At 33.8% G+C, this 16,318-nt stretch overlaps 1 protein-coding gene across 1 annotated transcript; it reads left to right on the top strand.

The window, feature by feature from the left end:
- Positions 1–8,043: 8,043 nt before the first annotated feature.
- LOC148622920 (uncharacterized) lies at positions 8,044–12,876 on the top strand. The gene has a single exon (XM_088573268.1). The coding sequence runs from the start codon at positions 8,110–8,112 to the stop codon at positions 12,244–12,246; it is 4,137 nt and encodes a 1,378-aa protein (XP_088429394.1). The 5' UTR covers positions 8,044–8,109; the 3' UTR covers positions 12,247–12,876.
- Positions 12,877–16,318: the final 3,442 nt, after the last annotated feature.

Here is a 16,318-nt window from a genome sequence, read left to right as displayed (position 1 = left end):
GAATTATGCACATGTTTATAAATATATATTAACATATGCTACTAAATATCTACTGATATCAATAAATGCCAAACAAAGTCCCCATTGACTTGCCACAACCATAAGACATGTCATATACATATTCTTCCTTGAAGGTGTACTTGTATGCATGTGTTGAACTTGCTATGTCAAGTTAATAATTTTAAAATGGTGGGCAATAAACAAAAAAAAAAAAAAAATAAATAAATAAATAAACAGGAGCAATCATTAATTAGTAGTTAGTAAAATCATATTAAAATTTCATACCAATTGATCAACCATAACCATGAAGTCATCGCACGAAAATCGAGTGAATGTGGACGACGACGACACGGACGCCGACGATGACGTCGTTGTCGGCACCATTTTTCAACCTTAGGACCAAATAAGTAGTGTATGGTTTGCTAAGAATTCACATCTATAATGTCTTTGTTTTACATTAGTCTTGTTAAACAGTTCTCTAGCAAAGGAGAATAAAACTGCATAATGAATTACTCAATATGTACTCAATATGACTATTTTTTTGTTTCATGAGAATTTCGAAAAACATTCGAAATTCTCATGAAACAAAAATACAATACCGTTATATAAAGGACTTCAAGGCTAAATCCATCGGTACTGACTCACAATTAACACTTCAAAATCAATATTTCAACTAAATCTTGTATCAAAAATATGTATCGAATTCTAAATAGTCACATACATTTGTAGACTGAAAAATGTTTCCTTGGACAGAAACTGTTTACTTGGTTTGCAGCTGTATAAAATATATCAAGAGGCACTGTAAGTATCATTTGGTTTCAAAACCAACATACCGTGTATGTACATTCAGCACTGCACATCATTAACTTTTTTTAGAATCTTTATTTGTACATTTTTTCCGCCTTGGAAATTTCTCATCAATTGACTGGCTTGCACTAATATCTGTCTTACATGCACTGGAAAGAGTTGATTTTATCCGAAAAATTATTTTGCTGGGTCAAAGAGTAATCAAGGGAACCAAGGTTATAGCGGTAATCAAAAGAATATAATCCAGGGACAAAGACCAGACATGGAAAACAGACACACACAACAAAGAACATAACGTAACTAAAATCATACATACAAAGTAACAAAAGTAAATGAGCAACTCGGACTCCACTAAAAAAAATGCTGCTGTAGGCTCTACAACGCTATATATGGCGTGCATAATTCAAATCGAATAACTAGGTCGACATTAAATTACGTGATAATGCGTTGATTTTAATGAATTTAATGAATGAACGTGGTCACATGACAACTGATTTCCCCGAATACACAATGACCAACATTCACGGGTTTGACTATGTCCGCGGACTGCGTAAACGCTTTGATGCTTTACATCGTCCGTGAGGGACCCCAAACGATAGCCAAGAACGTTAAGAAACACCTCAGTCCGTCATGTATTACACATATGAGTGCAAACCGGGTCTATCAGTATTGAGTATATATGTTAGCACGAAAACGAAAATTAAACCAAGCATACGAACAGTCTGCTGATTGTCGGCGTCACTTATATCCTGCAAATGATTGGGTAACACTGTGTTACAAAAGATTTTTAGGGATTTTTGTGGTTTATATCCACTAAGACAGTCGAATTATCTCCTAGCAGCAACGATGTTCTAGCTTTATAATGAACGAAATGAAGGATGTAACGGATATAAGGAAAGTGCTATCATTTTCAACTTTATTGTTATAGTGTTATTTAAATATATCATCTAATTGTATTTAAACTGTTTCCCACTGCGGACTTTTACTGTTCTTTTATATATAATCTCCATTGTTCGTGACTTGTTATATTATTTTTTACTGTATCTAAACATTTTCGAACTTACAAGTCAATTATTAAATTGATGTATTGTTATTGCTTGGTAACATGCATCTTCAGAATATTGTAATATGTAGGTTCGATATCGTTCTTACTTGCTGATGAATAAATCCTGTTTTATTAAAACAAGTTATCTGTGAAATAGCATGAAACAATATGATTAATATAAGCTGACTTAAATATTTTATCTGTTTATAATTGGGAAATATCGTGCACTCTTGACTAACTGCAACGCTATTAATTCGAAATGCAGTTGAATGTGTAATACAATTTACCTGCCCTTTCTTTCGTTTTATCACCTACAGTTCCGATTAATCAATGATGATATAACATCTAGGACTCAACTCACATGAGCATAACAAAGGCAAAGCACTGAACATCCCCTTTATGGAGTGTTTTATGATTTTATGCTCTGAATATCAAGATTGGCAAGACACTAGAATATACAAATGTATAAACAATTAGATACGCTTATTGTTATGCTCTTTTTAATTCTTTCCATCATTTGTTCTAAAAATGCGTGAATAATTAAATTCGTAAATTGCTTTTGCGTTGAAATTAGAAATCAATAAAGGCTTCCGGAATGTGTATACAAGCGGTGTACTCATTAATAGACTTTGTTTTAAGAACCAAGGTGAGAATGCTCATATAAAGTAACTTATTTGTATGGTTCGAAACTGTAGCAAGCTAAAACAGTACATTTAAAAGACAAACCATAATTATTCATTACTACCAATAAAACAGTTGGACTGCATACAATTATGTTTATTACTGACATACCATTACTGTTGTATGTCCTGTATAATCGACGTGATGCCTCACAAAATAACACAGGCATGACATGAAAAATTTTATTTCTATTCATATATGTATTTCTGTCATTTTTGTGGTGAAATAGTGAAAATCAGTGTGGAAAGGTGAAAGGAAGATTACTAAACTCCTTGTTTGTATAAATCTAATATGATCCCAATTTTGTAAAGGAAAACGTTATTTGAGTTGTTGTTTTATGGCAAAAAGCATTTGTTCACATGATGGATTCATTGATACTACATTTATAGTTCTAGAAAATAAACTTATGTTTTACAGTACTAATGTACTGATATGTTTAAAGTTCAATATCAATGATAAAAAGAAGTATTTACATGTTTGTCGTTCATGAGATTTGAACAATGGTAGTGTTTATGTTTCAGATGTTTTACTTTGTAAAAAAAGGAAACAGTAATGATCCAGAAATTACCGAGGTATTTCTCTTGTTTCTCATCTCAGAAAATTGTTTACAGCCATTATAAACAACAGACTCACAAGATGGAGTGATAAACATTCTGTTCTGACCGATGCACAATTTGGCTTCAGACCGGGTTTTGGCACAGTTGATGCCATCTTCACTCTCCATTCACTGATAAATAATTCGTTTAGTAAAAACAAAAGGCTATATTGTTGTTTCATTGACTATAAAAAAGCTTTCGATCTTGTTTTACATTCTAAATTATGGTTAAGATTAGCAAAATGTGGCGTGACTGGTAAATTGTTTAATATTATTAAATCTATGTATTCTAATATAAAAAGTTGTGTTAGACTAGATGGTCTTTTCTCTAACTTTTTCAGTTGTAATGTTGGTCTGATGCAAGGGGAATCACTATTTCCTCTGTTATATTCTTTATATATAAATGACATTGAAGTAGACCTTATTAGACAAGGATGCCAAACAAATGAGCTTAAAATGTTAAATTTTTTTCTGTTAATGTATGCTGATGATACTGTATTGTTCAGTGATGATATAAAAGATTTACAATATATGATTAACTGTGTTGATAAATATTCAAATGCATATGGGTTGAATATTAACCTTTATAAAACTAAAATTGTAGTTTTTAGGAAAAGTGGTCGTATTAATAAAGATGAAAAATGGTTTTTGAAAAATGTACAATTAGATGTCTGCAATGAATTTGTATACCTTGGTGTTTTATTCAGATTTAATAGTAACTGTAGTTTTACACAAAAAATGTTAGCAAAGCAAGGGAGAAAGGCAATGTTTAGCTTGTTTAGTAAAATTGTGGATGAACGTTTTAATCATGAAACTTTACTCTCATTATATGATACTTATATTTCAAGCATTTTAAATCATGGTAGTGAAGTGTGGGGCTTTCACAAAGCTGAAGATATAGAACTTGTCTACATATAATGTTTAAAACGTATTTTGAAAATAAAGACATCGACGAGCAACTTTATGGTGTATAGTGAATTGGGCGAAGCCCTATTTTTATACAGAGATATTGTAAAATTATCAAGTATTGGTTTAAGTTGTTGAAAACTGAAAATTGTATTTTGAAAGGGCTATATGAAGATTTGTTGGATAAACTATCAGGTAGTAATGACAAGTGTAAATATAATTGGTTACAAAATGTAAAAGATATACTGTTTAAATATGGTTTCCAAGAGGTTTGGATAAACCAGTCTGTATTTGATGAGGATGTTTTTATTTATAATTTAAAAACAAGAATAACTGACACCTTTGTTACAGAAATGTACGCCTTTTTTGAGAATTCGTCAAAGTGTTTCCTCTATAGATATATACACAGTCCTTTTTCTTTACAATTTTATTTAGATCGCACTATAAATTATTTATATAAGCCATTTATATGCAGATATAGAATTTCATCACATAGTTTAAACATTGAAGTTGGAAGATATTTTAATATTGATAGAAATCAGCGTTTATGTAGAATGTGTAATGACCTAAGTGTAGAAGATGAGTATCATTTTATATTGGTATGTAAAAAATATGCTGATATTAGAACCAAGTATATTAAAACCTATTATTGGAGAAGACCGTCTAGTTATAAGCTCGTCCAACTGTTGTCAGTTCAAAATGTAAAAGAACTCAATAATTTAGGGAAATTCTTATGTTTAGCAGAAAAATTAGAAACCTATAAACATTTATTCTCTGCCGTTCTGTATGTATATACATATTACTCCTATGTATTTTCACCTACTATATATTATACCGATCAATGTATTTTCTGTAAGCTGTATTGCTTCTGAATAAAGAGATTATTATTGTGCTAAGGTTTTTGTATTCACCACTCATTTTTTATGATAAAATAACAAATAATTTGGTGATGCTACTAGCCCTCTCATTGATGAGGGTCATATATTCTTGTTATGTTTTGTCTTGCTGTATTTCCTTTTCCTGATCATATTCTTATATTACTTTTACTATGTCTGATATAATTGCATGATAAAAACATAGAATTTACTATTTTACCAAACACAAGTACTCTTATACTTCACGCACTCGATACTCATGTCTTTAATGCACCTAGAAAGCGAAAAACAACCATTGTTTCTTTTTTTTGTTTGCTGGTATGTTGAGTGTCACCTTCTCAGTTTTTGGTGATGTATTAAACTTCTTTTATTTCATTCTTTGTAGTCACACGTTCTCTAGCACAAATGAACAATAACAAAACGCTTTATAAACATGACTTTAAGTCGATAAATATAAAACAATGGAACAATGTTTTCCATAATGACCAAATTATAAAGTAACATTTGGGTTTAAATTGAATTAATGGAACATTAATGTTCGCTGGTACTTGAGTAGAAGTTAATTCACGTTTGTGCGTCATCCGTGAATTGGAGGAAGGTAACATATTTTCCCTACAGTACCTATTGTAATTTGAGAAGAATGTCAGTACCGTCAATGCTAAGATGTTTTTTTAGTTTTTAACTGAAAAGAAAGCTAGATTTATAATACTGATGAATTTCATTCAAATTTGACAAAATAACAGCTACAACGAAATTAAAATAACTTATATTTAGTTCCGAGTGTGAGATTATTTATGAAAAGTTTTATCGAACTAATAGTCGTCTTACTGATGGTTTTAATGAAGGTTACAAAATTAGGCAAGCCACGTCAAAAAGCGACATTTCATGTACTTACCTCCCATTTGAGTCACAAGCCATTAATGTACATGCTCTTGGAGTCGAAACGCGGCCTGTCCTTGTCAGCAGATAAAAATCGTAGATAATATTCAATTAAATGACATATATTTTGTTATTTTGAAAATACTTTTGTAAGCTGACATATAGCAAAATAACTATTTTTTAAACAGGTATATTCAAAGGTATTTAAAGTTTAAAAAAACAAACAACATGATACAAATGAAGGAGACGAAAAATTCAGCAAAACGATTCAACCAAATATTTTTTTTAAAAAAGAAAGCTCAGTGTACTCTGTGTAGAGATATTTTTTTTGCCCTAAACATATATTACAAAATTAGCGTATTAATACAAACTATCTTAGTTTCCTGATAAAGATATTATAGAAAGACTATAATAATCGAGCCAAAGTGATGTTTTAACCTCGAAACTTTCGTACCAACAAGAAATAATGACAACCCAGTTCGATTCTTGCCCATGACGGCTTGTCAGACTTGGCGACTAGTATCGCCTGTCGTTAATCGAATTTCAACTAACTCTGGAAAGACAAATTTACTACTTGACTGGTATTGAATCTGCAGGAGTGTACATCAGCATATTGGGAAGGCAGATACTAGCATGAAAGGTCTTCTGATAATGAACTGAAACTCGTTTGGTACCAAAACAAACATGAAAAATATGGTCAACAATGCATGAAATCAAACATGATGAAATGGTAAATATCTTTGGGATTTTTTTTCGGGTTACAAAATGTAAAACTTTTACTGAAAGTGTATTGAAAAATACCTAACATATCGAAGCAAAAAATAGAAAATGATTTTAAAGTTCAAATGGGTCATCATAGGTTATGATCTCCATAGCCAAAGATAAATGAATAGAACGCAAGGAAGTGGACCAGAAGACAGTATTATGTTCCACATGGTAGATCTAAAATTGTTGAATTACCTTCAGGAAAATAAGGCCTTCTGGATAATATGACAGGACATTTTCCATATTATATATAAAATAAATGAACTCACCTGACATGGTTTGTCCAATATCATTAAACTTAAAAAAAAACATTTGAATACATTAGTTAACCTGAACAGCATTGAAAATGTTTTAACAAAATATATATTTACAGTTACATAGATAAATTCACTTACTATCAGCAAATAAAACTAAATAATAACTTGCTTTCAAATTTTCTGTAATATCTAATTAGAACTACCACAAATTAATATCTGATTAGAACTACCACAAATTATAAGCCAAAAAAGACTTTGATAAAAAAAATTATACTGCTTTTTTTTTCTTTTAGATAATAGGTAACAAGCTAAAACACCTCCTTCCATTTTTTTATTAATTTTTTTTCATATTTTTATTCGTGTGCTTAATTTTTGGTAACGGTTTGGTTGCAAATCTCCATATGACTACAGATAATACACGGTCGATTGTTTTATAATATACCAATAACAACATATTTTTTAAAAAAGTAAGACTGGGGAGTGTGCGCCCATTATGATTTTCCCTATAAAACCAAATATTTCCCTGATACAACCAGTAGCGTTGTTAATGATCTAGTAATGAATTAAAGGTAAGAGTTCGATAGGACACTTCACTTGTTCATTCTCATGTGCCAGGATGTTAAAGATTAGTAATAGTTCATAGACATACTGTATTAATTAACAACTTCCGTTTTTGCTTTTATATACTGTAAAATGACCCATACTGTTTTGTTGAACAATAGCTTAACCGCTAATAGTCAATTAGAAACCAATGTGTTGAAACTGTACTATACGTAGAACCAGGATATTGGGCTTTCCTTACTTTCCTCAACTATTCAGGTCAAATGTTAAAGACATTGAACTTGCTTTAAACTTGTTTTTCCTTGTTACTGACGTGAAGTTTACATGTAGTTTTACCAAAATACAAACATGATATGTTTTTTGTTTCTGATACATATTATCGTCATTCTTGTACCTTTTTAATAGTGTGTTCAGAGCGTGATGACACGTCTGTAGTTTTACCAAAATACAAACATGATATGTTTTTTGTTTCTGATACATATTATCGTCATTCTTGTACCTTTTTAATAGTGTGTTCAGAGCGTGATGACACGTCTGCAATTCGGTCAGGAACATTACAAGTGTACATTATCATATTTTTTTTAAATGTTAATATTCTACAAAAATGCAATTATATTTTGTCATAAATTTATACGCATTGTCAGTATTACATGCTTAGTTTGATGAATTGTTACGTATTTGTCATGAACAACATAATTCATTCAAATAAATTGTATTGTTACGCTTGTGTCTTTAGAAATGAAGTTTATTTTTCCTTTTTTATTTTTTATTTTCTCCAAATTTGTTTTTGGACAAAAGGAATGTTTACAGGGGACTAATTGTGATCTACCAAACTGTTCATGTGCAACGTTCAGACATCATCTGCCAGTAGAAAAAATTCCACAGATTGTTTATTTCGCCATAGACGACGAAATAAATCAAAAGGTGTTCCGTCATTATCAAAGACTTTTTCATCCGAGTAGGAAGAATCCTAATGGATGTCCAGTAACGATGACTATGTTTGCAACAGAAAAAAACACAGACTTTGCTTTAATGAAACAACTTCATACGATGGGAATGGAAATAGGTGCTCATGGAACTGTTCAAATGACTGATAAAGAGACCATTCTTAATGAAACTAAAGCTTTTAAGAAATCGATCAGTCAACAAGCAGATATTCTTTCCGATGATGTAATAGGTCATCGAAGCCCGTACTTAGTAACTGCTGGTGATGATCAAATCGACGCATTGCAAGCAAACGGTTTTAAATATGACATTTCATACACCTATACCCGTAGACCAGAATCTGGACACAATGCATGGCCATACACGCTTGACCATGGATGGCATTATGTGTGTAATATAAATCCTTGTCCTGAGAAATCTCACAAAGGATTCTGGGTAGTACCAATCAATTCGATGTGGGACTATATGAAGTCAGACATTTGTGCCTATGCTGATAGCTGTACATATCCTCCGCCCTCTGCGAATGAAATGTTTAGATTCTTATGGAGTAACTTCAAAAACTCCTATACTCAGAACAGGGCACCATTTGGAATTCATCTACATGGAAGGTGGTTAAATAATGACCTTCGTTTGTGGGCAGTTGATAAATTTATACGAGAACTTCAAAAATTGCCTGACGTTTATATCGTATCAGTCAGCAAAATGTTGGAATGGATGGAAAATCCTGTGGTGAAATCCAACATTAATAATTTTGAAGCGTGGAAATGTCCTATCAACGCAGATCCTTTAACAACGTTGCCACTTTTACAAGACAAATGTGAGCAGGATGTTAACTGCCATTTACCAAACTGTTATTGTGATCATTTAAAGCATCAACTACCGGTTTCACAAATCCCTCAGCTGGTTTACTTTGCTTTCGATGGATCAATAGACAACACTATTAATTCTTACTTTCAAACATTATTTGATCATTCAAAACGCAATCCAAATGAATGTCCGTTGCGATATAGTGTATATCTTACAGATGAAAATACTAACTACGATATTGTTAAGGATTTATACGATAGTGGGGTTGAAATCGGCACTAATGGATTCGGATCAAAGTACTTGGCCACTAAGGAGTCAGTACTTGACGAAGCAACTAAAATGAAACAAAAAATTGTATCTAAAACACATATTCCTGACGAAGATATCAAAGGTTTTAGAAGCCCTTACCTATCGACGGCGGGTGATGAACAGGTGGAAGCCTTGAAGGAGGCTGGTTATACATATGATATATCCTATACCTTCACTAGAAGGCCGAACAATGCATTTGACGCATGGCCGGTAACACTGGACTACGGCTGGCCTTACTTTTGTAATACTGAACCGTGTCCTGAAAAGTCACATAAAGGATTTTGGGAGGTTCCAGTCAATTCATTATATGATTGGACAAATAGTGATTTTTGCACTTATGCAGACGAATGTCGAAGTCAACCAAAGTCTGAGGATGAGACATATCAGTATTTGATGGATAATTTTATGCATAACTACCGTGGAAACAAAGCACCGCTTGGTGTCCATTTACATCCGCGCTGGTTCCACATTCATCGATATTTACGAGGACTAAATAGGTTCATCAATGATTTAGTAAAAATGTTTGATGTTTATATTGTTTCCGTCAGTGATGTCATTGAATGGGTAAAAAATCCAGTTCCTCTTAAAGACATAAACAAATTAACGAAATGGAAATGTCCAAAGGTGCGAAGAAATCCTACTCGTCATCTGCCACAAGTGTCATCGGACTGTCAAAATGGAGTTAACTGTAAACTACCTAACTGTTTCTGTGCAACACTATCACATCCTATGCCAAGATCAGACATTCCACAAATGGTGTACGTTGCATTTGATGACGACGTTAATCTCAAGTATGCGGGGTATCTTTTCAATTTATTTCGTCCGACTATGAAAAATCCCAACAATTGCCCAATGACATACACATTATTCACTGTAGACACTGGAACAGACTATAGATTTATAGAATATTTCCACAAACGCGGTATTGAAATAGCGTCTCATGGAGTTGAAAATGTTCCTACAAAGTCTAAAATGTTAGTACTATCAGAAGCTGGCAGGCAAAAGCAAAATATTCTGGACAACACAAATATAACAGCAAAAGAAGTGATAGGCTTCCGTAGCCCTCAACTGTCTACAGCAGGTGATGACCAACTGGACATATTAGATAAACTTGGATATAAATATGATGCATCTTATACGTACACTCGTAAGCCGGAATCGGGTAAAAATGCGTGGCCGTTTACCGCAGACTATGGCTGGCCATGGGACTGCAATATCCCGCCCTGTCCTTATTATGCTCATAAGGGATTTTGGTTTGTACCTGTTAACTCTATGTGGGACTATACAAAACAAGATATTTGCACTTTTGCAGACGAATGTCAAAACAAACCAAAAACAGAAAAAGATGTTTATGATTATCTTTGGAACAATTTTCACAATTCATATAACGGCAACAAAGCACCATTTGGAGTTCACTTACATTCTCGTTGGTTCAATGATATCACAAATCTGAAAGGAATGAGACATTTTCTAAACGCATTAAACAGAATGAAAGACGTGTACGTAGTTTCTATTGCTAAAGTGTTAGAATGGATGAAAAACCCAACAGCCTTGAGTGATATAGGAAACTTTGAACCTTGGATGTGCAAAAACATTGATTCTGTAGTAGAACCTTTGTCTAAACCGACTGAACGAACAAATCCGGATACTTTGAAGGTCCTGAATGATCCCTCGATGAAGAAAACTCCTGTTGAAATATCCGTACCGATTGTTAAACCGTTTGCTGTTACTAGGAAAACTGAAAGCAGCATGGGGGTGCCGATTCAAATGTTCATTGCTAAGGTTTCGAAAAACCAAGCGGAACCGATATCTACAAAGGACAGGACCACCACAATATCAACGATTACTGTTGGTATTACTGATTCTTTACTAGACCGAGCACTAGGAAGTGTTGAACGGCTCCATTTGGAGAACCCTGAGCTTAACAAAGGTACGTGTGTACAAGGTCAATCTTGTAAACTGCCGAACTGTTTTTGTCAAGGAAAATCTGTTCCACGAGGAATACCTCTTCAGTCCTTGCCCCAAATGGTATTTCTTTCATTTGATGGAACGCTAAATCATGCTGATCACGGCCCATATCTTGATTTACTTAAAAATCGAAGAAATCCAAATAATTGTTCGATATCCGCTACTTTCTACGTGAACCAAGCCGGCTCTAATGTGACTGCAATAAAAGATATGTATGATCGTGGATATGAAGTAGCAATGAGAGGATACAATGTGTTACGACCGAACAATGCGTCACAACTCGAGGCTGAAATTATTTCTCAAATGACCGAACTACGTCGTCATGGTATTCAAAAAATATCAGGATGGAAGACAGTTGGATATACTGCTTTAACGGAAGATTTTAAACGTGTTCTTCAGAAATATGGTTTTCGTTACGATTCGACAAATTACTATGACAACGAAGTTAATTTATGGCCTCATACCATTGACTATGGTCCAACAAATCAGTCTCTAATGTGGGAAATACCCAATTTGGCACTTACTGACTACCTGGACGTGTATCAGTGTCAGTATGCTGACGGGTGTTTTAATAGTCCCACATCAGTAAACGATACGTTTAGTTTTCTCTGGAATAGTTTCGCTAAGCATTACATAACTGGCAATAAAGCACCATTTGGTATCAGTTTGCGAAAAACTTGGTTATCTCATGCATTCTACAATAACAATCTAGAAGGGCTTAGGTTGTTCTTAGATGTTATATTAAACCTGCGGGATGTTTACATCGTGTCTACAAAGCAAATCATGGAATGGATGACAAATCCTCTACCGCTTGCAGAAATTTCCTCAAGTAACACATGGTGTTAAATGTAACTTCATAAAATGGTGAAAAAATATATTAGACTTCTACTGTGTAAATCGCCTTGTTATGAATATATTGTATAAAAAAATCGATGTGTGATATCTTAAATTTATTCAAATTTGTTCACTACGTATCATAATGATACATTTATCAGGAGAGCTTGGGGTACTACCATTTGATTCTGAGGAGACTGGTATTTTTTTTTTTAGGCCAGAAACTTTATTTTCAGTCTAATGCAAGTCAGATTACTAGTATTTATTTTCATTATAACCTTGGCTAGATTATTTATTTTCCATACTCAAATGAGAGTCCAAAAATTAATTTTTTCTATAAATTGTTTAAATAAAAGTAAAATTTAAAAAAAAAGAATTGAATAACATAAACTTAAGATACTAAAAATGTTGAAAGACTATAGAGGGTTGTGGTATGTATATAACAGGTATACTTTACTCAGTAAGGCGAGCTCCCGGATTTTTTTTATTTCCAGTATAAAGAGAGTCGGATTATTTATTTTCAAAATCTGCCAGCCCATCCCACTCCTCCTCAGTATCAATTAGCCGTCCCCTTATAGTATGAATTTGTAGAAGTTACTTATTTGATGTTTCAGGATAAAATAATAAAATAAAAAAACCACATTTTTTGCACTTTTACTTGTATGCTTTGTATTATCTAACTGATAAACAAACATTAGAAAGTTTTATATAAGGAATTCTAGGCATGGGAATAATCGTAACAAAAAGTTTCCATTTTTGTAAACACCGGTAACCCAGTTACAATTCTTGTCGCCTCCGTTTGGATTTGCTCTAATTTTCCAGTGATATTACAGTTTTCCCATACTTCAGGGGCATATTGACACATTCTGATGTGGATTTAGCAGCACGCCAACCAATGATCGAATTGACTATTGTTCACCTTTTCCTAAAACATGAAAAGTCACTATCACTGCCCTTGGTTTCTGCATTTTGCTTGTTCGCATACATCATTATACATGCTGTTTCAGTACTCGTTTCCACAGGCGTATTTTCAATGTTTAAGTGGGTGTAGTCTTTTCTCATGTTTAGTTAAGAGTCCCGCCTTATTGTAAAGTCAAATGATAGAGAAAGTATTGTTGTAAAACAAATTTTATAAGAAAACAGAGGGATTACACTAATGATACATATTGCTGATTTACCCAATTATGTACACTTTTGAGTAAATTTTGAAAAACATGTATTCAATTAAAAGAAATATTCTAACTTTTGGTAATAAATTATGCAAAAAAGAATTTTTCATGGATAAGATTAATACTCCTACAATGTAAGAGGCTGAAATGTTTACAATAGTCCTTGAGTTAATGTTGGGTCAACTGCGCATGTTATTACTATTAAGTCGCTTCTGGTACCAAGTGCTTTTATTTATGTCCATTAATTATTTTGAGTGTGGATAATATGCAATCAAATTAAAATTAGACCGCCTATCAGTCACTGCATATTGTGACTGAATAGAACATTTTAACGGATTTTAAATAGATTTGGGTAATCATCTTAATTTATCACCCACTCTACACGTTGACGTATTCCCAAATAATAAGAGTGGGGAAACGCTCTCGGACCCACGTGGGGTCTGGAAGTAGGCCAGAGTGTTAACAGAGCAGCCCAGCTAGTAGGATATACTCTGACTGAGTTCTTCGGTCAGGTATCCCGGAGGCTGGGCTTCGCTACCTCCAACTACTAACACAATCCCCGTAAGGGACGGTCGTGCGAGAACCGTAATGATAGTCAAGACCGTAAAAACGGTAGCAGATCGATCCGTTCCCAAGTTTATCCGTCCCTTAGTTGATCCATCCCCTCAAATAAATGTATTTTATTAACTGATGACTTAAAATACAATGTAAATTACCCCTTTAATACAACAGGAGGTTTTAGCAACCATAATTTATACAGGGCAATTGCCCTGTATTAATTTAATACAGGGTACATGCCCTGTATTAATTCTGGCCCTGTATAAAAGTTAAACTTGTCCGCCATTTTGTTTGAAACAGACTATAGGAAATATGTCATACTGAGCTGTATTTAAAGGTTTGTACAGATAACTCCTGTTATTTTAAGTCATCAGTTAATAAAGGGATCATAAAATGGTTATTTTCATATTAATCCTGTATTATGTCCTCGTACAGTCGTATTGGGTTTCGACCACTTGTATTGGCCCTCGGCTTCGCCTGGGGCCAATACAAGTGATCTCAACCCAATACGACTGTACTTGGACATAATACAGGATTAATATGAAAATAACCATTTAATAACCCTATAGTATAAATTTATGTGCATAAAATTTAGTGTCATATACCGAAACTTGTTTTGTACAACCAATTTTATTTACGACTACGGTCATCACACTTTCTAGGTAGTATCTAAATTGAAGAAACTATAAGGTTTTGTATATTTATTCAGAGACAAAGACATGGTTTGCAGGCTGTTTCATTTACACTTGTATTCGTTAACATAAATCTTGATTAAATACAGGTAAATGAAAAACAATAACCCTTTAATGATAAAAAAATGACTTAACTTGACCAATCACTTTTCATTTTGTAATGTAAAAACCACAGGGGCGAAGCTAGGCCTAAATGATGTGTACTCAAAACAAATCATTAGGATCGCGCCCACCTCGGAGATGTGGCATTACGACAGGGGGCCTGGGCCGATTACCATTTTCTGGCCCTTCAATTGCAGTTAGGAAAAATATATTTCATGAGACTCAATTTGAATTTTGACTGATATATGAGTATATTAAGGCTCTGACTGAACTGAATGTAAGTTTAAACATATTTATTAACTAATTTGCATATTTTAACATCAAGTCAAAACAAAAGAATGAAATGAACTATAGCAAATTAATTAAGGTATTCAGAAACAAGACATAAAGTCTTATATCAATCCGTCTCCTGAATTAAACGTTGTCTTGTCGATACGCACAATTTAAATGACTTTGACTACCTTTACCACGAGGCCCCGATGAGCTCTTCCAATTTTTTTTTTATAGCTCCCTGTTTTCATCCATGGATAGCCTGTAGCTGCGAACAACCAGGGTGAAAAATATCAAACCTCGGCAAGAAACATGACGTGTCTTCAATGAACGGCGGCTCTACCGAGAAAAGCCTCACGACAAAGGATAACACTGCACGCAGGTCCAGCGAAATACATTGTACTAGTATTTTCAGACTACATTAGCAACATGAAAGAAGTCTTATATATATAGCGTCTCCGAATGTGACGACTCTATTCGCTACACTGATCCATTGGATCAAATTGATACAGGGAAGATATGTAAACGTATAGAAAGGTCTGAAAAATTCCAAAACGATGTTAGAACTGTCAAATTTGCGATGCAAATTCATACCGCTGTGACATATATGGCAACACCGCCTGCACAAAGTCTAGCGCCCTAGACCACTCGGCCAGCTAGGCTATATAAAAATATAGCTTTGGCTGGCCGGGTCATTCCTCCTCGTAGGATTAATCTAGGGCTGTAACTTAGTACACGATGTATCGTAGTACGTGACAATTCATTTAGATGTTATTATGTAGGATAGAGGATCAAATTAATGATGCATGTCACAACAAATCAATATTATACAACGTCTCAGAATGTGACGACTCTATTCGCTACACTGCTCCATCGGATCAAATTGATACAGGGAAGATATGTAAACGTATAGAAAGGTCTGAAAAATTCCCAACGATGTTAGAACTGTCAAATTTGCAATGCAAATTTTTGGTCGTTCCAAATTTTTGGCTGTATCAATTTGATCCGATGGAGCAGTGTGGCGAATAGAGTCGTCACATTCTGAGACGTTGTATAATATTGATTTGTTGTGACATGCATCATTAATTTGATCCTCTATCCTACATAATAACATCTAAATGAATTGTCACGTACTACCATACATCGTGTACTAAGTTACAGCCCTAGATTAATCCTACGAGGAGGAATGACCCGGCCAGCCAAAGCTATATTTTCATATAGCCTAGCTGGCCGAGTGGTCTAGGGCGCTAGACTTTGTGCAGGCGGTGTTGCCATATATATGTCACAGCGGTA

The sequence above is a fragment of the Perna viridis genome, chromosome 3, assembly GCF_037379345.1.
Source record: "Perna viridis isolate PV_CMFRI_1.1 ecotype Kerala chromosome 3, ASM3737934v1, whole genome shotgun sequence".
Classification (NCBI taxonomy): Eukaryota; Metazoa; Mollusca; class Bivalvia; order Mytilida; family Mytilidae; genus Perna; species Perna viridis.
The sequence above is the reverse complement of the archived record's forward strand: the minus strand, read 5'-3'. Positions and strand labels throughout refer to the sequence as shown.